The sequence below is a fragment of the Monodelphis domestica genome, chromosome 2 (assembly GCF_027887165.1).
Source record: "Monodelphis domestica isolate mMonDom1 chromosome 2, mMonDom1.pri, whole genome shotgun sequence".
NCBI classification, from domain to species: Eukaryota; Metazoa; Chordata; class Mammalia; order Didelphimorphia; family Didelphidae; genus Monodelphis; species Monodelphis domestica.
Window position 1 is genome coordinate 255,278,905 of NC_077228.1, and position 24,651 is coordinate 255,303,555.

Here is a 24,651-nt window from a genome sequence, read left to right on the forward strand (position 1 = left end):
TGAATTTTGATTTCTTTCATAAAAAGTGTGGATCCTTTAGGACTCTTTATAAAGAAGTCCCAGGCCTAAACTCCCAAACCCTAGAAACCTATAAGAATGTAGCCTAGAAGATATCCTTCCCTGGAGAGGTTCTTAGTCTTTTCCAAAGCAACATCCTCCTTACAATACTATTCCATGTCCTGTTTCAGGTATAGAATAACAATTACCACTGAAAAATGCTTAAAATGCAAATAATATATTAGCATGCATATTTTTCAAACACAGAAACATGAAACAAAAATCCATCACTTATACTCTCCTGAAAATTGAAGATAATTTTGTGGAACTGCTGAAATAGATATTTCATTTTCATCTCAGATCTGTACTGCAGCCAGGGGGTAACTAAGTCTGTCTTTGTCCTTTCAGTTATAGCCACCTTTTGCCAATGTTACTTCTGCTGTAGGAATCACCTCCCTTTGGGTAGCCAACCCTCAATGAAGAAATGTTCACACAAGGCTACTGGCAGGCCTAGAAAGGAGATGATTCTGTGGTTAAGATGAGAGTTGGTTATAAATGGTTGGTTAAGTGAATTGCCCAGGGTCACACAGATAACTCAGGTCTTCCTAACTCCAGTCCCTCTACTGTGCACTTGACAGGATAGCAAATAATCTTCAACAGAACTCCTATTACCGGTGAGCAGTCAAGAGTTTCTACATTATTATAATGAGGAATATATCCTCCAACAGGAGGCCAAATCACATGTCCAGAAAAGAGACAAGAGTATAGGTTTCTTTGCATGGGACACATATTTAGAAACTTTGCCTGATGGCCCTCCCCCCCTAGACAAGCTAATCAGGAGACACATGACATTCTGTTAGCATTTGTAAGGCAAGGTCTCCACATAACTGCCAAACCAGATAGACAACTAATTTCCTTGTCCTACAAAGGGGTAGTCATAGACTGCTTACAAGGGAGAGCAGGCAGTTGGACTCCTGCTTATATTAAAGAAAGCAATAGTCTCCTCTCCCACAAAAATCTAGACTGATTTCCAATTATTATCACAAGCCATAGCTACAATGTTATTTTATTACAACAAAAATTTTATTATTGCAACAAAAACATCTATTAAAAATAGATGTGACACATATCATGTTCTCAAGGAAGTTCCAGTCTAATAAAGTGAAAAACCATGCGGGTATATAAAGAAACAATCATAACACAATAAAGTATGTGAAAATTACAAAAGAGAAAAAAATGGCAGCGCAACATATGGACTTAGAACATTCTAGAGTCAAATCTAGGATCCTTGTGGGGATTTATAGATAAATATATTTTGTTATGTTCCACTCCATATCTCTTATAAGTAGGTCCTCTGTTCTCCTAGGCTCAAGAAAAGAACTATGCTAGAAGATATTACAAGATATTTTTAGTCTAGAAATACAATGTTCTTTTGGAGTTCAGGTTAAAAGTCACTTTCCCTAGTAACTCCAGACAGGAAGCAGACCTACTCTGGACCAGAAGGGTAACAGTTTCATCTCAGTCAATTTAGATCCCCCCTCTTATCAAAGCTTTAATAACTATTCCTTTAAAAAAAATCACAGATAGCAAACATTTATTCAATCAAGAAGATAAGAGAAATCAAGGGAAACCATACAAATTAGTGTAGTGATAGACTACATAAGTAAAAGGACATCCCAATTTGGATGAAAATTAAATCCCAAAGATTAAGAAGAAAACATTCTTAGCAAGCTCTATGGGTTCAGGCATTGGGGATCAAGGGATGAGTGCCTGCTTTTCCCATATACCTGCAACTTTGGAAACATCTCTCATCCACTATTCAAATTCTGCACTTTCTGATTTCTCACATTCCATTACAGTATTCTCCTTTTTCTTGCTCCAAAAAATCTTAGCAAGTCAGAAGTCATATCTCCATATACATACTTAGCATCACAAGGCTATCCTTTAGGAGACCACCCAAGTCCACATGGGCAATGCTACATGGAAACGCAACAAACATTTACTAAACACCTACTGTGTGCAGAATATTGTTTTCAGGTACTGAAGCAAATACAAAATTGTCTCCTGTTATTCTCTCCATATAGTATAAAGACAAAATACTAGAATTTAGGATTTAAAGATGATTTAAGTAATGAAGAAAGTTAGACTAAAGTTGACCAAGCTTCTATGTATAAAAGCTAAACATAAACATTTATTTGAAAATAAAATGCCAGAGGATATTAACTTTTTATATGACCAGTGTCTCTCCTGGTCTCTACTTCTTAAAACCCAGGTCTATTATATTTCATTCCTCTCCAGAATTCTTTGGTACCCTTAAGGGCGAATGTAGTATGTCCAGTCTTTCTGCCATTGACTTAAGCCCTCATTGATTATATTCTTCTAATTTTAGGAGTCCTTTGTACCCTAGTGCAATTTAACCACATAGCAGTATGGTTAGCTTTAATAAAGAAAGAGTTACTTCAAAGATATAGCAAGAACAAACACACCCCAAATTGGGAGTGTGGAGCATCTTCCTTTACCACCTCAGTCTCTAGGGAGGGAGATTAGGTTTACAGCATAAATCAGTTCCCATATTGCATGGTCCCACCAATTTCCAAGTCCAAAGGCTCCCTGGGCTTGTATCCTGTTCTGAAATCCCAGAGGGGAGAGAGCATCTAAAAGGAGAGGATGATAAACAATTTGTCATTGGTAATTTTGAAAGAGCAGCCTCAATTAAGTGATGAATTCTAAAGTTGGATTATAAAGGGAAAGGAGAGTAAATAGAGTCAGTATGTGTAGACATCTCCACCACACTTCCCTCAGAAGTTTGTCTGAAAAAGGGAGGAGATATATAGAATGATAACAATGGAATGGTAAGACCTAGTGAAGATATTTTTTTACGTATAGGAGATATTTGGGCATATTTGGAAACCCATTCTCATAGGAATCTGTAGCTAAGGAGAAATTGAAGATATGGAAGAAGGGATTATTGAAGCTGTAATCTAGTGAGGAAGATAGGAGGAGATATAATTCCATAATCAAGGATACATGTAGAGAGGTTGGCCTTGACAAGGATCAGGACCATATTATTGGCAGAAACAGGTAGGATAGAGGAGAATGTGATATGATGTCATAAGATTTTAGGACAAATAAAAAGGGAAGAGAAGGAATTCACTGTGAATAGCCTTGAATTTTCTCAGAAAAGTAATAAGTAAGGTCCTCAGCTGAGAGGGTAGGGAAGTGTGAGACTGCCAAAGAAAGGTTAATGCTCTTGGTGGAACTGCTAAACACATAATATTCTTTTACTTTACATATGTATAACTTGAGGAAATCAGGCAGTCTTGAGTCCCTGTTCTTGCAGGGCTCTTCTCCGCAATATAATTTAGGTTAGTTTTTCCTTAAAAGGTATTGCAACTGTCCTTGAGATCTGATTAGCTCAGAGTACTAAGGCTTGGGCCATTTGACATAACATTGTGGTCACATGGGTTCAAAAGAGCTTGGACTTTAGACTGACTAGTGGCATGAAAAAGAATGGAAAATTAGGCAAATAAGTCAATGCTTTATCTCAAATACACATCACTTCCTTTTTCTGAACATTCTTTCTTTCCTTTAGTTAAATAAACCTCTTTTGTTAACTATTAGATGGCTTAAGGATTTCTCATTTCATACAAGGATATCAGCCAGAGTTAGACTCTATACCATGATTTGGAGATTTGGTCATCATATACTTCATCATGTAGTCTAGCATCCAACTCTGGAACTTTCTACCTACAATATTACCACCAAGACTTGAACAAACCATTCCTAAAGTCTGCTTATTGTTGACCTAAAACCAGGGAAGCAAATATCTCAACAGAAGAAAGCTTCCATGAAGGACCAGCAAGATGGTAGAGTAGGGAGCAGCTAAGTAGCATAGTATATAGAGCACCAGACCTGGATTCTAAAGGACATGGGTTCAAATTTGGCTTCAGACACTTCTTATCTGTGTGACCCATGGGCCTGATTGCCTAGACCTTGCTGCTCTTCTATCTTAGAATTGAAAAATAAGACAGATTGTAGAGTCTAGATCTGCTCCTGAGGCAAAGACTGGGGAAGAACACCAGACTAATAATAACACAATAATCCAAGGAAAAACTGTAATAGGTGCCTGTTTCCAGTCCTTCTTGGCACAGGGCAATAACCAGAGTCCCATAGTAACTGCAGAACTGGATCTAATAAAGAAGACCCAACAAAAACATTCAACTGAGCATACTGGAAGTGGAGCCAGGGGCTGTATACTTAGGACAGAGTACAGACCATTGGCTAACCTGTAACTGGTCTCTCTGACTCATATCACCAGGGTAGAAGTGTGGTGGCTAAAGTCATGTACCCAAGGAGCATAAACTGAGGCAAGGCATAATTCTCACTCCAAGTCTATGGACCTTCTAGCATACTGATTGAGGCTAGGGCCAGAAACTGTCTCTTGGAGCTCCCATCAGGAGTGAAAAACATTTAGCTATGTCATATAGACCCCTAAGCACAGTCAAGAATCTACAAAGCCTAGTCAACTTTATTCTAACCTTCTTCATGACTTAAGCTTAATCATCTTTAAATCTTAAATTCCAGTATTTGTCTTTACACCATATATAGTGTAAGATACTTTCGTTTCATTTTAGAGATTTTTCTCTAAAATCAGTAAGAGAGAAAGAAACTTAATCAACCTCCCTTTAGGGTCTAGCTCCCCTATGATGAACCCATGTTTGTGTGAGTCAGAACAGGGCCCCTTGTGCCTTGGGGCACACTGTATCTTTCCTGTCTTCTAAAGAAGGGTGTAGAAAAACTCAAGGACAAGAGCTATGTTTTCTTTCTCAAGCACGCCCAGTCAATTCACTTTACTTCTCAGTACTTTAAGGCAACTTTCTAAAGTCAATTTTATTGCATTGCCTTTTATTTCTCTAGAAACCTATGAACCCCAGAAATATCCACATAGGGAAGGAGAACTTGTCAGACATGAGGATCACTGCTGCCATCCTTTCTAGGACAGAGAAGTGCCCTTTGGGAGTTCACTCTGGGACAAGAAGACATGCAATAGGAGGACACAAAATTTATATATAGTACCTCCTCTTTGGTCACTCTCCCAACCCCCATTCACATTCTAGAGCCAATCCCTGAAGTTTTGTGGGTATCTAAAGCTCACAAGTGCCTATCTGGTATGTTTCCCAATATCAAGTGACCAATTAACATCTCCCCAATACCATTCAACTAGTTATCAATGAGCTCTTACAAGGCGAGATCCACTGAGAAGGTATAGCAAGGAAATAATTATAAAATAGATCCCTCAACTTAGGGGTTCATTCTCCTATCCTGAGCAGAATAGGTTCAAACTTGAAGAAAAGTACTGAAACCCATATATAGGGAAGATATATGACCAATGATGCTTCCTGACTCTGGGAATCCTTTTCTCCCTTCTTAGAGTAGCCACCAAATTCACTTCTAGTGGGCATATAGCTGATGAATGGGTCTCTCCCTTCCTCTCTGGGTTAGCTCTTCATTGGACTCAGTTGCTGCTGCTGCTGCTGCTGCTGCTGCTGCTGCTGCTGCTGCTGCTGCTGCTGATGATGATGATGATGATGATGATGATGATGATGATGATGATACTACAAGTTCTGGGACCCCAGTTTTCAGGGGAACCTTGGAGAACTCTGATGGCTCTCCTGGTCACAAATGTACTCCTATCTCAGTATATTTATTTACCAAAGAAGAAACAGGGGGCAGCCAGGTGACTCAGTGGTTTGAGAGCCACGTCTAGAGATAGAGCATGTCTGGATTCAATTCTGGCCTCAGATACTTCCTAACTGTCTGATCTTGGGCAAGTCACTTAACCCTGATTGTCTAGTCCTTAGTGTGGTTCTGCTTTAAAATGAATACACCTTATTAATTCTAAGATAAAGGCAAGGGTTTTAAAAAGAAGAAGACACACAGTAAAAACAGAGGTACCATGGACTAAGGAACAAAGTGGCTGGCTGGAGGATTGCCTGACAACAAGTATTCTCACTCAAAATCTATCAGAAAATAGAGAAAAAACAAAAGAGGCTTTAGGAAGGAAGGAAAGGGCCTTGCTTTTTTTTTAAGCCTTTTTTTTTTTGTGAACTAAGATCCTGGTGCCATTACCAGTCTCTCTTCCTCTTCAGCAAAATGTTTAACTAATTAATTTTTAATGTATTTATAATCTGTCCCTCCCACTACTCCCATTGATACAAACACACATGCAAATAAAACATTTATCATAAACATGCACAGCACAGTAAAACAAACTCCCATAATGACCATGACTGAAATAAGTCTCTTTCTGTCCCTTGTCTCTCCCTCATTAAAATCATCTCTGGTAGGAAGTGAGGGGCATCTTCATTCTTCTACCCTTAGGGTTTGTTATTGTATTGTTCTGGGTTCTAAGATTTTTCAAAGTATTTTTCTTTGTAATGCAGTTGTCATTTAAAAAATTATTCTAGTTCACTTCACTCTGTACCAACTCATAGAAGTTTTCCCTGGTTTCCTCTGAAATTATCCATTTTGTAATTTCTTACGGCACAATAACATTCCAATATATAATTATTCCAATAACATGATTTGTTCAGACATTCCTCAATAAGAGGACACTCCATTCTCTTCTTTTCCAGTTTTGGTTGCTATGAAAAGAACCACTATAAATATTTAGTTCACACAGCTTATCTTCTTTCTGTACCCTCCATGGCTATGACCAAAGGGCAGGTATAGTATGTATATAATGTATCTATGTATCTCTTTTCTCACAGTTCCTGTAACATTTGCCATTTTCCTTGTTTGTTTTTTTGTCAATTTCACCTATTTGATAGATATGAGACCTCAAGATTGCTTTAATTTTCATTTCTTTAATTATTAATGATTTAGAGAATTTTTTTTCATATGACTGCTGAGAGCTTATATTTTTTCCTTTGGAAACTGTGTGACCATATCCTTTTGATCATTTTTCTATTAAGGAATGGTTCTTAGTCTTATACATTTGAATCAGCTACTTATGTAGCACTAATTACCTTGGCCCCCAAAGCTTAAAAGCCAGGTATGTTATATTTCATCCCTCCCCCAAGGATTTCTGTTATCCTTAACAGGTCTCAGGCTATCAATTACTCTAACCCCCACTGATGGTATTCTTGCAATTGTAAGGATGATCCACTGTAGCTCAGTTCCACTTAGTTACTAACAATCAGGTTAGCTTTTAAAAAGAAATATTTACTTCAAATGGTATAATCACAAATACAGAAACTTACTCTCCGATACTGGGAAACATAATTCTCCTCCCTTGTACCTCCTCAGTAATGGATATTAGGTCTATAGGTTAGCTCAATTCTTATCCTTGAACTTCAGCCTCATGGCCTAGGCACACTGGCTTATCAAGGTTTCCCTACAAGGCTAGCTGCCTGAAATATTCTATCTGGAATTCCATCTCTAAGGTTGCCATGGCTCCAACACCCAAATCGAGAGGGCATTACTGGCAGAAGAACCCAAAACTGAGAACAAATAAAACAGAACAAAACAAACACACTGGCCCATTTCTTGGAGCTGGGATTAGAAATGAAAGATCAGGGGAAGAAAAGACCTTACCGTCTCACTGGTTTGATTCATGGCATCCATCCTATGAGTGCACTGTGATCTCAACTGTCTAGATGCCACTGGAAGGAGCATATAAACATATAAGCAAGAGTGCACAGGAAAAAGAAAATGTTTCAGTCTGTACCCACTATATGTATAATATATGTCAAAGGAAGTTATTCTCTCCCCACAGCATGGCAGGAGAGGCAAGAAGCTTCCATATAGGATGGTATCCACATGCCCAGCCAAGCATCCTTATATTTATATATCTTGTTTAAGAGACCTTTATCAAAGAAACGTGCTAACAGATTTATCTCATTTCCCTTTTTTCCTTCTAATTTTAGCTGCATTCTATTTGTTTATACAAAAACTTTAAAGCTTTTAAAATCAAAATAGTTCATTTTATCTTGCATGATCCTTTTGCTTCTTGTTTAGTCATTAAATATTCCCTTATCTATAGATATAAATGGTAATTTCTTTCTAGCGCCTTTAATTTGACTACAACTATATCTAGATCATGTTTATCTTGGTACATATTATGAGGTTATTCAAAACCTAATTTCTACCAGACTGCTTTTCAGTTTAGTTTTCCCAGAAAATTTTTTAATCAAATAGTGAGTCCTTACCCATTTCCAGGAGGGGGAAGAGAGACCCTGGCTGTTTTCTGCTTCTGTATGGAAGAGGGAGTCTTAGGTTGATAACTTTATGCAATTCTGCCTCATTTAAATCCAATTCACACTCAATTCAAGATATCACCCCATGATGTCAATAATCCTCTTTGAAAATGAAGGACAAAAATTAAAGACCAATTTCATTAATAGATATGGATACAAAAACCCTAAATAAAATACTAGGTAGGAGACTATACATTGTGGTCAAATGGGATTCATACCAGAATGCAGGGACAGTTTAATCTAAGGAAAACAAGCAACTTAATTGATTATATTAATAACAAAAGGTAATAAAAATAGAACTTTATATCAATAGATACAGAAAAGGTCTGTGATAAAGAACAATATTCATTCCTATTAAAAACACTGGAAAGCATAGGTATAAATGAGTGGTCCACTTCATAAAGTGAGTCTGGAATTAATGAAAAAAATAAAATAAAATAAAATAAAATAAAGAGAGTCTGGACACCCAGAAGTTCAATTAATGGAACCAATATTTATTTACTAATCTGTTGATTAAAGATGCATACCTAACTGGGCAGGGCAACCTTCCTAGTGAAAGTTGCACCAGACTGAAATTACAATGTAGTTTTTATAGGGTGCAAGATACAAAACAAACAATGTTCATTATGAGCCATAACCTTGATAGAAAGAGCAGCCTTATCTTCTAGAAGTGGTCAGTGGCATGGGGTACAGGGTATTCCTTGTATATCTTATTCCAGCTGCCGGCACTAAGGGAGTTATTTTCTCATGGATTTTAACTATTCTAAACTGACTGACCTTCACAGGAAAGTTCATTTCTGATTTCTACTTTCCCAGGGAAAAACAGATTTTTCTGGTCAATGACTTAGTTTACCTCACTTCAGGAACTTTTCCTAAAGTAATATGAAGCAGATACCTAAAATCATTAGTGAATATTATTTGTAAGAAAGATAAGCTAGAAGCCTTCTCAGTAAGATTAGGAGTAAAATAAGGATGCCCATTATCATCAATATTGTTTAACATAGTAACCAAAAATGCTAGCAATAGCAATAAGAGAAGAAAAAGACATTGAAGGAATCAAAATGGGCAAAGAGGTCAAAAAACTCTACTTTACAGGTGATATAATGATATATGTGGAAAATCCTAGAAATTCAATTAGAAAGTTAGTTGAAACTACCAATTTTAGTAAAGTAGCAAGATATAAAATATCAAATAAGTCATCAGCATTTTGATATATTCCTAACAAAGTCCTGCAAGAAGATTTAGAAAGAGATACTCCATGTAAAATAACCACAGATAGAATAAAATACCTGGAAGTATACCTGCCAAAACAAACTCAGGAACCTTGCAAACTTAATTCTAAAACACTTTTACACAAATTAAGTCAGATCCCCAAAATTAGAGAAATATTAATTGTCCGTGGATGGGCAGAGTCAATATTATTAAAATGATAGTTTTACCTAAACTAATCTACTAATCTACTGTAAAGGATAATTTTAGCATTGTGAACTAAATTATATTAATTATTGGTCGCCATGGATATCCAAAATAATAAAATAAAAAATACCCGTCAGTCTGAAATTTTATGGTGATTTAATTAATATAGTGAAAAGAAATTAAAAAGGGAGAAGGAAAGGGTGAAGGATTTTCTCCTGCCTGGCTTGTGCCAGGTGGGGAGATTAGGGGATCTAGAAAGTAAGGGTTTGGACTGAGAAGGAGGAAGGAATCAGCCTGAACTCCAAGAGAGCTCAGCCAAGATGCCTGAATCTGAATTAGCTCAAGGGCAAACTCACTGCCAAAATCCAGACAAATAGCTGCCACCACTCCAAGATCTTGGAATGCTTAGCATGCTGCCAGCCAGAGCCACCTCTCTGGGGAAAGAAACCAAGAGAGGAAGTGGCGTGCCCTATATAGATGATTTTACGTCACTTTCCTGAGTCTCATCTGTACCAATGTTAGCTTAGCTTGATTTAGGACAGCCCAGGGGTCTGTCCACTGTTTCTGCACATGTCTGTTGAAGGCCATCTTCTTAGATAATTAAATCTTTGAATATGCTGCAGATAAGGTCCTGACCTTGTTAAACTAAGTAGGGTGAAGAAATGTACAATTCCCAAGAGCTGATTCTGTTAAACCAAGTATCTCCATTGTTACTAATCAGGAAATAGCTAAATCAGAACTTCTAAAGAACGGTCTGAGTAGGGTGGAGTAGTTTTAAAATTCACAATACCCCTGAGGCCCAAGGAAGACTAGAATCTCAGATGGGTCTTATAAGCATACCAGCAATGAAATTACAATAGTTAGGGAGGAATAGAAAAGAGAGAAAGCAAAACCAATGTTTTGCTAGGCACATTGACAAAAAGCCAAATTAGGGGCAGTCCCCTTTGGCATAAAAGTGTACATTTACAATAAATGTTCAATCAAACTTCAGTTCAATCAACCACACCCAAAGTTCATTCTTGATCTTCTTGATGTAGTGTGGGTTTCCTGGCATCTTTCTGCAACAGTTCATTCTCTGGATTTAGGAGTCATCAAGCTTCTTCCTTGAAGATCTTTCTCAAACAAAAAATTTCAAAATCTTGGATTTTTATTAAAATACAATCCCCCCTGAAGTGGGTGTTAAAAAAGATCCAGTTCAGCTCAGGATGCATTGTTGAGTTATGGGGGTATGTGAGTCAATTATTAAAAGAATTGAAAAACAACAAAAACAAAATAAACAAAAAATATATAAAGGGAAAAAATAGAAGAAAGTTAAACTTTTGGAAGAAAAAAATTCAAAATCAGAATCAAAATATTAAAATCAGTATATATAAAATGTTGAATAAGCAAGAATAGATTCATACTAGGCCCTTTTACAGGTCCAATTTAAAGTAATTTTTATCCCATACGTCTATAGGACAGAATGCAGTAACATTTCACTTATCCATTTGCAGTCAAGACTGCAGGAATTTGCTATACTATAAGAAGAAAGGGAACTAGAATTCTTTTTTGATAGGGAAGTGTCATTCCCTGGTCTGATTTTTGTCATTCACAGGGATATAGAGAGCCAGCATGATAGTCAAATTTTGGTACTTGTATGAGTACTTCACAAAGAGTGTAGATATAAGGAAGTCCTACGACTTAACATATGTCAAGCATCGCAACCTCAAGTCTCACACTAGTTTTTCCTGTGTGCTCTTTTTGGCACTATTCAGGTTAAGTCTATGCTCCTTGTTTTTATCCCATTTCCTAGAATTCCTAGAATCAGACACAAACATCAATCACTGTCCCATAACATTTTATCAATAAATGGCAGGCTCCCATAGTTTAAAGCTTTTGGGTATGCACTGATATTATAGCAAGTATGTACATATATATATATATATATATATATATTATATATATATTAAACTTATATTACTGCAGAAAAAAAGAATATTATAGCAAGTATGTATATATATATGCATATATATATTAAACTTATATTACTGCAGAAAAAAAGAAAAAAATTAATTCTATGTACCTTTAGTACAAGAAATGAGGAAAGGGGAAAAAAATCAAATATTCTAATAAAAAAAAGAAAAGCAATAATAAAAAAGGGGAAAATCAGAAATTTAATGTGTTCTTGAAAAACAGTATCCACTTGTCAATGGATTATTATATCCAATTCATGTGAGAGGATAGAGTAAATCTGTCTTAACAGAAGATGCTCTCTTTACATGTGAGCAACGAATCCAAGAGTCCTTTCCAACCTTTATAGATGTTGGAGTAGTTAACAAATCTATCTGTAGGTGCTCAAAAAGTATGTAAGCCAGAGGATGCCCACCAAAGGCTTTGCCATGAAAGACATGTTGATTATATGCTTTGCAGGTAGAGCAGGCTGTACACACTTTAGAGGCTATACCATGGGCTACCCATACTCTCTTAACAGAGTCCATGATGCCCTGTGTACCAAAGTGACCATTTTTATGAACAGATTGGCAAATTTGGTGATAGAAACTTCTAGGGAGCAGGGGTTTTCCTTCAGATGACATGCATACTCCAATAATCTGTTGTGCTTTGAATTTTTCTTTCCATTCTTCCACTTCCTTTTCATTATAGGAAAGTGATAAATTTAAGTCATCAGTGGTTGTTAATGTTAAAAGTAATTCAGGCCCTTCTATGGCTGCTAGCTTTGCACCAGAATCTGCTCGATCATTTCCCCTAGAGACAGGGTCAGTGCCACCTGTATGGGCAGAGCAATGAACTTCAGCTAGGGCTTCAGGCAGCTGGAGAGCAGAAGGAATTTCATTAATAATTTCTGCATTAGCTATAGATTTTCCAGCTGAGGTTAAAAATCCTCTCTGGAGCCACAGCATCCTGACTGAGTGACAAATGCCAAAAGCATATCTAGAATCCGTATAAATTGTTGCCTTTTTTCCCTTGGCAATTATACAGGCATGTTTCAGAGCTATGAGTTCTGCCCCTTGAGTGCTAATATTAGAGGGCAGTGAAGCTGACCACTCCGAGGCAAACTCTGTGACTACAGCAGCTCCAGTGTAGCGTATGCCACCCCTCATAAAAGAGAAACCATCAGTAAATAAAACCAGATCTGGATTGTCTAAGGGAGTGTCCAAGAGACTATCTTGAGGCTTTTCTGCCATGGACACTAGTGTTTCACAATGGTGTAGTTGGTAAATCTGGAAGCAAGGTGGCAGGGTTAAGGGTTGTACAGTGTTTCAAGGTAATGTTTTCGCTATTTAACAAGGTTATTTCATACCTTGTAATTCGCTGATCCAAGAATGCCTGTGTTCTATGCCTTAGCAACAATGATTCTACCTCATGTGGGAACATAATTGTTAATGGGCATCCCAATACTACATCAACAGTTTTTGTCACTACTAAGGCTGTAGCAGCTACTCCTCTAAGGCATGGTGGTGCTCCTGATGCTACTGGGTCCGGTTGTACAGAATAATAAGCAATTGGGCTCTGAGAAGGCCCCAAAGTCTGAGTAAAACACCTGAAGCTACCCCTCTTTGCTCATGTACATACAAAGTAAATGGCTTGTTGTAATCTGGGATGCTTAGAGCAGGGGCAGACAGCATAGCCTGTTTTAGATCTGATAGAGCTGACAAGTGTTCTAGCTCTAATTTGAGGGGTTCAGGGACTGAATCCCTTGTTAGTGCTATAAGGGGTTTAGTAATTTCCCCATAGCAAGGAATCCATTGTCTACAAAACCCTGTTGCTCCTAAAATTGCTCTCAACTGTTTCTTAGTTGTAGGAGCGCTTACATTTTGAATGTTTTCAATTGGTTTGGGAGAAATAAAGCAGACACCTGCAGTCAGGATGAACCCCAAATATTCTACTTTAGGGAGACACCGCTGACTTTATTCTTCTAGATTTTATGCCCTCTTTTGTGCAATTCCAAAAGAAGGTGTTTACTATCTTCTTGACATGCTTCTGTGTGTGTTGAAGCCAAGATTAGATCATCTACATATTTGATTAATTTGCTATTTTTTTTAATTTTATATTATCTGTATCGGCTTAAAGTTTGTGCAAATAAACTCGGGCTATCTACAAAACCTTGTGGCAAACAAGTCCATGAGTATTTTCAGCCCTTCGAGGTGAAAACAAAGATATGCCTTGAGTTCTCATGTATGGGAATGGGAAAGAAAGCTGAGCACAAGTCTACTACTGTAAAGTACTGTAAAGCTGTGCTAGGAATAGAGGACATAATAGTATTGATGTTGGAAACTATGGAGTGTCTCTTTATAACATGGTTGTTCACAGCCCTCAGATCCTATATGAATCTATAGAGGTGTTTGCCATCGGGCCCCCTTTTTGGTTTTTTAATGGGCAAGATGGGCGTGTTGTATTCAGATTTACAAGGGATTATTATTCCCTGTGCAATTGATGAGTTTATGATTGGGGTAATACCCTCTATTTCCTCTTTTGAGAGGGGATACTGAGGAATGGAAGGAGGTGGGCTACATTTAGTTTTAATCTGCACAGGAACAGTGGACATAATTAAGCCTACATCGGAAAAAGATGTGGCCCAGAGAGACTCCAGTATATCTTCAGGTATTACAAAGGTGGGATGTTCTTTCCTCTCCTGACTCTCTTAGAGAAGTACAGGGAGTAAATTTAAAGATTCCTCAGGTACTTCCAATGATAAGGAACCATCTGGGGGGCAAGTTATTGTGGCTCTGAGTTTTCATAGAAGGTCCATCCCCAGCAAATTTAAAGGGGAGTCAGGCATCAAAAGGAAGGAATGTTGTACCTCTAGGGGTCCTACAGAAACCATTCTAGGGGGAAATTTTTTTAACCCTTTGGGGCCAACAGAATAACAATGTAAATCAAGTGTACTCTTTAATACAGACCTGGAAGCTCCAGTGTCTAAAAGACAATAATAATAGGTTTTACCCATCTTTAAGGTAACATGGGGTTTATTAGTATTGGGGGGGCAATGGATAGGGACAACAGGTAGCAGGACATCAGGGTCTAGAAAATTAAAGGTTGTATCCTCTGATTCCTGTGCCCCAGGCCCCTGGACACCTTTATAGTATTTGGGAAGTTCCTTGGGCACCCCCTGAGGGGCATTAGCACCCTGAGTATTTTTTGGATGAGCATCACTTAAGTTATATTGTTATTTGGTTTGAGTTATCATTTTCCCAATATTTATTCCTATGGTTATCATTCCTAAAGTTGTGGTTTCCTTTATCATTATTATAGTTATTTCTATAATTATCACTTCTGTAATTGTTATTAAACTGCAGATTCCTTCTGAGTGCCTTGAGTAAAGTTCTACACTCTACCATTCTGTGGCCCTTCTTCTCACAGAATTGGCAGGTAATGGATCGATAATTAGATTCCTCTTTCCAGTTTGGCAATCTTATCTGTTAAATTAAATATGTCAATTGTTTCTCCATTTTCCCCATGAGATCATTATTCTCTTCCTCCTTTTCTTTGTTTCCATTTGAAACATATAGCTGTTTTCTGTAATTCATCAAGGTCCATCTCTGGCCATCTTGGGCAATGTGATCTAAAATAATCCCTAATCACTTTGCAAGAGTTATTGACAAAGTGCCTTCTAACTTGTCTTGTACAATTTTCTTTAGATAGGTTAAAATCCAGGTATCTACCCCCAAACTTGATTATTCTGTCCATGAATCTGGAGGGTGTCTCTTCCTCATTTTGCTTAATTTTTTTCAAATTTGGTCCACTTATCTATAATGTCTGCACACTCTCTCATCACTGTTAAGATAGCCTCTCTACAATGGTATAATTGTAAAAATATCCTCAGAGTCATTATAGTCCCATTCCAGATCCTGAGATGGCCAATGTGCTACAGTGGGCCCCGGGGTTTGTTGGTATGAGCAATTATTTTATTTTTCTCACGTTCAGTTATAAAAGCCTGTAGCAAGTTTTCAACGTCCTTGTAAGATGGATTATACTGAAAAAATGTCTGTGATCTTTTTTGTTACTAGAAAGGGATCTTATTCATGTGTGGGGATATTTTGTGTAAAGTCATTTATTTCCTGGGGAGTAAACAATATATTGTACCTTAAAGTCACCACATCCCCGTTCCATCCTATTACAGGTTTCAGAGGAAATAGGCCTCTAATTGAATTTGATACCTGTGGGTCAGTTTGACTAAGACGAGTTTCTTTAGAAGCATGGGATTTCCTTTGGGCTGGAATTTGGTTTTGTGTAGAAGGAACTTGAGAAACTGGGATTGCAGGGGAAGGGTCTTGGGGATTAAGTTCAGCCAAAATTTGCAGACCATGAGAGAACCAGTCTGTTAACTGAGCTATAGGGAAGGTGTTTTCCATCTCTGTTTCGGGGAAGGAAATTTCCTCATTTAGAGGTTCAGAAACAGGTCTGTCAGGTCCAGACCTGTTTCTGGTGGCGTGGATGTTTGCCAATTGATCCCATAAGAAACATTTTAAATTATCCAATTGGGCTTGTATTTTAGCTTCAGAATTTTGCATGTTTCTCTGAATTTCAGCTTCAAATAATTTTTTTATGTTAGCATCTCTAAACAGTACTGAGTACAAAAATGGCATTACCTAATAATATAAAAAGTTGGCGGTGTGCTGAATTCCTCAATGTCCCTAATTCTTCAACCACCATATAAATGTCGAAGAATATAGTATTCATTTTTATATATGTGTTTTGTAATTATTTTTCTAGTGGGCTTCACAAAAGACATGGGGAGAAAGACAAGGCCAAAACTCTCTTTAGGTCCCCTTTTCCCTAAGGGAAAGGGGATTCATAGCTAAACAACTTTCCCAGTCCTGCCACTTTGGATTAAAAAAAAAAAAAGAAAAACAGCTGATTCTATCTAATTTAAGGGGGATGGGGGGGAACAAAACAAATTTACTTACCTCTACAGCTGATCAAAATAAGCTATTAAAAGGGATAGTCACAGTAGAGAAAAGGTTTAGGAAAGTTAAGAAGATTGAGGGTATTTCGTCACAACTGATGTGGTCAGCCAAAACTATAAAGGATGATTTTAGTGTTGTGACCTAAATTATATTAATTATTGGTCGCCATGGATATCCAAAATAATAAAATAAAAAATACCCGTCAGTCTGAAATTTTATGGTGATTTAATTAATATGGTAAAAAGAAATTAAGAAGGGAGAAGGAAAGAGTGAAGGATTTTCTCCCATCTGGCTTTTGCCAGGCAGGCAGATTAGGGGAATCTATAAAATAAGAGTTTGGAGTATGAAGGAGGAAGGAATCAGTCTGAACTCCAAGACAGCTCAGCCAAGATGCCTGAATCTGAATTAGCTCAAGGGCAAACTCACCGCCAAAATCCAGACAAATAGCTGCCACCACTCCAAGATCTTGGAACGCTTAGCACGCTGCCAGCCAGAGACACCTCTCCAGGGAAAGAGACCAAGAGAGGAAGTGGCGTGCCCTATATAGATGGTTTTACATTACTTTCCTGAGTCTCATCTGTACCAATGTTAGCTTAGCTTGACTTGGGACAGCCCAGGGGTCTGTCCACTGTTTCTGCACATGTCTGTTGAAGGCCATCTTCTTAGATAATTAAATCTTTGAGTATGGTGCAATGTAGAGAAATTGTGGAGAAATGTAGAGTTCCCAAGACTTGATTCTGTTAGACCAAGTATCTCCATTGTAACTAATCAGGAAATAGCTAAATCAGATCTTCAAAAGAACGGTCTGAGTAAGGTGGAGTAGTTTTAAAATTCACACTATTTTCAATGCCATAAAATCAAATTCTAAAATATGTATATATATATATATATATATATATGTGTGTGTGTGTGTGTGTGTGTGTGTGTGTGTGTGTGTGTGTATGTATGTATGTATATATTCGGCTTGAAAAAATGATAATGAAATTCATTTGGAAGATAAAAGATCAAGCACATCAAAAGAATTAATAAGAAGACATAGAAGAAAGAATGTCTAGCAGTACCAGATTTTAAACTGTATTTATTATAAGGCAGTAATTATTATAACTATCTGGTAATGGCTAAGAAATAGAAGAGTAGAACAGTAGAACAGAACAGACATAAAACAAACAGAAGTAAACTAGTATAGCAACCTATGTATTTAACAAAAGTATAGAACCAGACTATTGGGAAAAGAAATCACTATTTGATAAAAATTATTGGAACAATTTTAAAGTAGCTTGTCAGAAACTAGTTATAGACCAATATCTAATACCATTCAACCTAAGATAAAATAAAAATGGATACATGACATAGACATAAAAGAAGATATCATAGCAAACTAAAAGAACAAGGAGCATATCACGTATCAGATTTATAGATTGGAGAGGAATTTATAAGTAAACAAGAAATGGAAAACATTATGAATTTAACATATATAATTTTCAGTACATTAAATTGAAAAGGTTTTGTAGAAATAAAACAAATGTTGCCTAGTTTAGAAGGAAAACAGAAAATGGGTTGAGGGGGAATTTTTATAGACAGTCTCTTGGATAGAGTTCTCATATCTAAAATATATAGAGGACTTTGTCAAATTTATGAAAATAAGAACTAATTCCCAACTGTTAAATGGGGTTTCAATAGGTACATGAATAAAAGGCTCTAAATCACTACAATTTAAGGAAATACAAACCAAAACAATTCTGAGGTCTTTTCTCACACCAGTCAGAGTGACTAAAATGGCCAAAGTGCAAAATGTTGAATGTTGGAGGGAATGTGGAAAAGTGGGCCACTACTGTTGTTGAAACTACACTGATCCAACCATTTTGGAGAGCAGTTTGGAATTACACCTACCTAGAGAGCTATAAAATCATCTATTCCCTTAGACCCAGCAATATTTTTGTTGGGTTTATTTCCCAAGGAAATTAGGGAAAAGGAAAAGAATTTATATGTTCCAAAATATTTACAGCAGTTCCTTGTCATGACAAAGAACTGAAAATGGAGAGGATGTCCATCAATTGGGAATGACTAAAAAAATTGTAGTAGATGATTGTGATGGAATACTATTGTGCTGTAAGAAAAGATGAATAGATTATTTTTTTTTTAATTTGGAAAGAACTACATGAGAAAATAAAGAAAGAAATTAATAGAACCAAAAGAACATTATATAAAGCTACAAATTTAATATTTGAAAGATAACTTGTGAATGTTCACCTCCAGAATGAGAATGAACTGGGAAGTTCATGAAAGACAATCTATATATACATGTCTGTTTGCTTGATAATGCCTTCAGTGGTATGAGGAGGAAAAGGAAGACTGAGATACCTGGAAATAAATTCTAGTAATAAAAAATATAATTATTAATTTGGTAGTGAAACTGATCAAAATTTTTTTAAATGAAGGGTAAAATAAAAGTGGGGTGGGAGGCAGCTAGGTAGCACAGTAGATAGAGTCCTGGGTCTGGAGAACCTGGGATCAAATTTGACCTCAGAAATTTTCTAGCTATTTAAGTCGCATAACCCTGATTGCCTAGCCTTTGTGGCTCTTCTGTCTTAGAATAATAAAACAGAAAGTAACAATTTATTTTTTAAAAAAGGAAAAGAAAAGCCATGGTTATTTTAAATGGAACTTCTTTCTATTTCTTCCTATTGGGTTTTACTGGTAACAAAGATGAATACTGATGATTTATGTGGATTGATAGGTGGCAGAGGAGGAGGCCCCAGCAAGTATTATAATACTCTTAGTTCACCAACAAAAGGATTGATCCAAGACTGGCCATTTTACCAACATATATTTACCAAGAATTGTTTGGACAGTGCCAGTGTCAATGCACTATATAACCTACCTGATTAGTTGTACTAAAAACTGTTTTATATTCTGATGAGATTTAAATAGCACACTTTCAGAATAGTTATTGGTTAGGTTACTGAATTATGTTAAGAGGCTCTGTGAATGAACTTGTTATGTATCTTTCATGCTTATTGTGTCTTGTATATATGAATAAATTGCCTAGTTTATATTGGTCAATGAATAGTATTTTATCTCTTCTACTTGGGAGAAACTCTAGACTTGACTCATAACCTAAGCTATAAGTATTTTTCACAGGTGTCAAAGCAAGGATTTAATAAGCCAAAGATTTTTTAAAAGGAACCTCAACATCCATAACAAAGAAGTTTATTTACTAAAGAAGTGATGCAATATCCTCTTGACCGTAAAGTCTAACAGCAGTGTCTCAAGATTAGATGAACAAGATACAGCAATATATTAAAAATATTAATACCAGGAATGCAAGGTTGGTTCAGTATTGAAAATTCTACAAATATCAGAGACCATATTAATAACCAAAAATAAATGACTATCAATAGATGCAGGAAAAGCTGTCAAAAATGCAATGACCATTTATGTTTAAACCTTTTTTAAAACACAGACATAAATGACCTTCCCTTGGTTTAGTAAATACTATCTATATAAAACCAAAAGCCAGAATTATATGTATTTGAGAAACAATAAGGATTGGGATTAAAGCAAGAAAGTCCATTATCACCATTATTATTTCGTATAATGTCATACACGCTATTTTTAGCAATTACAAGGAAAAAAAGAAATTGAAGAAACAAGCATAAGCAAAAAGGAAACAAAATTGTCAATTTTTGTAAATGATATATGTGATGGTCAACTTAGGGAACCTTAGAGATTCAACTAAAAATTAATTGAAACAATAACCACAATAAACAACTCCCTATAAATTGTCAGCCTTTCTCTATATTTAAAAAAAAATGAATGCAAATACAAAACACTGTTTACAGAAATACAAACCTATTTGGAGAGCTACTTATAACAATTGAGCATGCCAATATATCAAAAATTATAATACTACTTTAACTTACTTCTTTCATAATATACCAATTCAAATCAAAATAGTTACTGTATAAAGTAAAAATAATAAAATTCACCTGGAAGAACAAAAATAAAAATTATCAAGGAAAACAAGTAGTAAGGAAGGGAACCTAGAATTCAAACTTTATTTTAAAGTAATAATCCATAAAAATCATTCAAAAAATGGAAAAAATTGGTCAGTGGGACAGATCAGATACAGAAGATACAGAAACAAACATAATATCGATAAACCCAAATTTCAACCAGTTACTTGTCTAAAGACTCACTATTCCATCAAAAACTTCTGCAAAAACAGGAAAGCAGTCATGCAGAAAATTATTCTATGCCAGCACCTCAAACCACTTAACATAAGTTCAAAATGGACACTCAGAAGAGGACAACAGAAACAACTGCAGTTAAAATTAAGATGCAAATTGAAGGAAAGTATTTTCAACAATTTTCTCTGAAAAAATTGTAACATTTTGATATCAAGCAATATAGGCAAATGATACTCCCTGTGGCTTAAAACTGCACTCAGACTTCTGGACTGCTGTGTATTTGAATCAACTTTAACCTTTAAAAGTACAAAATGGTACTAAGACTTTGGGGACCCCCTGTATATAATAGCAGAGCTATTCCTTAATAAATAAATAGGCAAATGATATAATCAGTTTTCAAAAGAAAAAAAAACACCGCTTTCAACAACCATTTGAAATATATATCTTTAAGGGAAAAAAAAAAGGAATTGAAAATTTACCTCAAATCCATCATATTGGCAAAGATGACCGGAAAAAAAAAAGAAAATGACAGTTAATTGAGAGAATGTAAGACAGAAACATCACTGCACTGTAGTCATTCTTAACAGCAATTTAGAACTATATCCAAGTCACTAAACTGTGCATTCCCTTTGACCCAGCATTAGCATTACTACACCCCAAAGATATAAAAGATGAAAAGAACTTTGTATTCTTATAACTGCAAGGAAATGGGAACTAAAAAAAAAGCCTATATATTGAGAAAGAGCTAAACAAATTATAGGAACAGTATAAAATATTATTGCACCATAATGATGTATGACAAAAGAAATGTGTACAGAGAAACCTTGGAAGACTAGCATGGGAAAAAAATGTAGAATAAAGTGAGCAGAACCAAGAGAACAATGCATGCAATGATTACAACACTGTAAAGAAAAACTTGTAACTGTGATCAATGCAGTAACTAATTACAATTTCAGAAAACCAGTCTTGAGTATGCTTCTACTTCCTGATGGATGATAGTCTAGTGAAAATTATGAAATACGTTTTCTGATACAGCCAATTTGTGGATGCTTGACTGCTAATTTGTTAGGAAGGACTGAATTGGGAAAGGGGAACATATAATCTGGCTAATGATAGTAGTGGCCAAACAAAAAGGAAATAAAAGTGCTGATATTTAAAAGAATGCGCAGAAAACAAGTGTCCAAATGTTAAGACTCCCATCAATCAAGAGCTCTTAAACTGTTATTTATTTTATAATTTTTTAAAGAAACAAGATATGCATAGTAGTGATTCAAGATTTGTTTTTCCTGTTCATTGTATATATTCATGTCTTTTTACTGGAAAAACTTCAAACAAAATAAATTTTGGCACACACTGGAACACGGAATTTACAGATCAATCTAGCCAAACTGCCTTATTTTACAAATGAGAAAAACTTGAGGAACAAAGCAAAACGCAGGGTTTGGGCTAAAATAAATACCAGGTTTTCTGATTCACAATTGTAAGCCTAGTATTTGGTGGATTATATAGCTTCCCCGAGCTGCCAAGCAAGAGGGCAAGTTTGGGGCTCTATGGGCAACAAATTTAATAGTGATAAGGAGGCCTGTCGTATGTTACTAGTGGCCCCAACAACGCGGATCTTTCTTTCACTTGGCCACTCTTTTTCTTATAAACCAAGGCAAACAAGAAACTTAGCTAGACTGCCCTTGTGGTGTCCACTTTTTATTCTACCCAGTTACTTTAAAAGCCAGTAGCTAATCACTCCCTCACTTATTCCCGCAAACGGATTGAGATGACCCCCCCCCCAACATACAAAGCCTCCTTCCAGCTTACCTTACTTACATGAACCCCACAACGTGATGCTGGGGGATGTTTCGATTTTAACGTCCATTTTTACTATTTCAAAAGCACTTATAACTAAAGTCCTCCCAAAAATTGAGAACCACAAGGTCACAACTACTCTTAGTGAAAATGTGGGTGGCTCTGAAAAGAGCCTTTGGGGTTTTCGGATCTTATGACAATTTAGGCCCTCTCCCCGCGGATGCGGCGAGCTAGCTGGATATCCTTGGGCATGATGGTGACCCGCTTGGCGTGGATAGCGCAAAGATTTGTGTCCTCAAAAAGCCCCACGAGGTAGGCTTCGCTGGCCTCCTGCAAGGCCATCACGGCCGAGCTCTGGAAACGTAGATCAGTCTTGAAGTCCTGAGCTATCTCACGTACCAGCCGCTGAAAGGGCAGCTTACGAATCAGCAGTTCGGTAGACTTCTGGTAGCGCCGAATCTCTCTCAAAGCCACGGTGCCAGGCCTATAACGGTGAGGCTTCTTCACACCGCCAGTAGCTGGAGCACTCTTACGAGCAGCTTTAGTGGCTAGCTGCTTGCGGGGAGCCTTACCGCCCGTAGATTTTCGCGCAGTTTGCTTGGTACGAGCCATTTTGCCAGGAAACCAGAAGACAAAGTGAAAATGTTAGCCACAGTCGCGATATTTATAGAATAAACCTAGTTCTGATTGGACTGAACAGCACACACAAATCCTGAGCTATGACTCAGGATTGGTTGATAACTGCAGTAGGTGTATTCCGAATGATTTGATTGGATGATCTTCCTCTATGCCCCTCCTCCTTTCTCAAGTTTGTAAACGGTTCCTTTAGCGGGCTAACTTCTTCCTGGCCCTTTACCCGCTCTAATTACGGAGCACACGGCTGTGTTCCGAATATATTCTTTTCGAGCACTATATATGCTTCTCGTGTTTTCCCAAAATTACTGTCACTTTAAAGACCAGAATGCTTTCATTGTTTGATATTTTAAAAAGGCCGCGCTAGTACAGGATTGGTCGGTTTATTCTGGCCAGTTTTTCTCCCGCGCCTTTTCATTTTTTTAGACCCCTCCTTTTTCCTAAAGACCACCCCGCCCCAAATACCTTATAAGGGAGATCGTTTCAGATTTTAATTATCCTAATGTTTTATCACATCAACCTTCTGATCCAAGAACCAAAAGTCCCCAAGGTTCTCGGTTGCAGGATTGGGTATCTACTAAGACTATTCTTATGAAGTAGTTAAGGTTTCTAGGCTGTCAGTTAAGTTACTACATACTAAACCCAGAAATTTCTTTCAAGGTTAAGGACTGTATACACAACGTGTCATACGTTTATCTTAGTACCTCCAAAATAAAGTACATTTTCGTGTGATGTTGGGATAAAATAACGTTTTTGTCATGCTATCAGCTCTCGTTTTGAATGCATGCGTGGCTCTGAAAAGAGCCTTTGGTTTAGTTATGATAGGCAAGGATAGTATATCCTTTAAGCCCTAGCTAAAGACACTACTTGCCCTTAGTTTTGTGGTGACTCTCGGTCTTCTTGGGCAGAAGTACGGCCTGAATATTGGGCAGAACGCCGCCCTGGGCGATGGTAACCTTGCCTAGCAGCTTGTTGAGTTCCTCGTCGTTCCGGATAGCCAACTGAAGATGGCGAGGAATGATACGAGTCTTCTTGTTGTCCCGAGCGGCATTACCCGCTAGCTCCAAGATTTCGGCAGTCAGGTACTCAAGCACTGCAGCAAGATATACCGGAGCGCCGGCACCAACTCGCTCAGCATAATTTCCCTTGCGGAGTAAACGGTGAACACGACCGACTGGGAACTGAAGACCAGCACGAGAAGACCGGGTCTTAGCCTTAGCGCGAGCTTTGCCTCCCTGCTTTCCTCGTCCAGACATGGCGGATACAACAAGCTTCTACCGAGGAGAAAAAATGATAACCTAACATCAGACATCAGAACCTATTATACCATTTGGGGGTAGGATAAAGTAAGCTTTCGGATTGGTTAAAAACAGCTTTCGCTGAATTAGCCAATCAGAAAGTAGGTCAAGAATCTGCTTAATTACAGACGCTCTTCCCACTTCTGGTGATTTG

General features: G+C 37.1%; 2 protein-coding genes and 1 long non-coding RNA gene across 4 annotated transcripts in view; all 3 read right to left on the reverse strand.

Moving 5' to 3' along the window:
• LOC100012021 (histone H3) overlaps positions 1–23,178 on the reverse strand; it is a 47,662-nt gene extending 24,484 nt beyond the window's left edge. Inside the window, exons 1-2 of one of the 2 annotated variants that reach the window (XR_008915866.1) lie at positions 22,579–23,178; positions 17,638–21,210 (exon numbers count right to left, since the gene is read on the reverse strand). Coding sequence is in view for 1 of the 2 variants with exons in the window: in XM_056814282.1 (XP_056670260.1) it covers positions 22,848–23,178 (331 nt within the window). In the remaining variant the exon portion in view is untranslated. Of the gene's footprint in view, positions 1–17,637; positions 21,211–22,578 lie in introns of those variants that run through there. The other variant, XM_056814282.1, reaches the window with a different exon arrangement.
• On the reverse strand, positions 830–11,600 carry LOC130456846 (uncharacterized). Its single transcript, XR_008915870.1, has 3 exons — positions 8,208–11,600; positions 7,594–7,661; positions 830–2,651 (listed from the first exon to the last, which is right to left on the reverse strand). It is a non-coding gene; the product is annotated as an uncharacterized LOC130456846 (long non-coding RNA).
• LOC100012131 (histone H2A type 1-J) lies at positions 17,638–24,455 on the reverse strand. The gene is made up of 2 exons (XM_007483080.3): positions 22,579–24,455; positions 17,638–21,210 (listed from the first exon to the last, which is right to left on the reverse strand). The coding sequence occupies exon 1, from the start codon at positions 24,453–24,455 to the stop codon at positions 24,063–24,065; it is 393 nt and encodes a 130-aa protein (XP_007483142.2). The 3' UTR covers positions 17,638–21,210; positions 22,579–24,062.
• Between the last annotated feature and the right edge of the window lie 196 nt (positions 24,456–24,651).

Coding starts and splice junctions, on each gene's coding strand:
- LOC100012131 (XM_007483080.3), bottom strand. CDS start 24,455: ATGTCTGGACGAGGAAAGCAGGGAGGCAAAGCTCGCGCTAAGGCTAAG.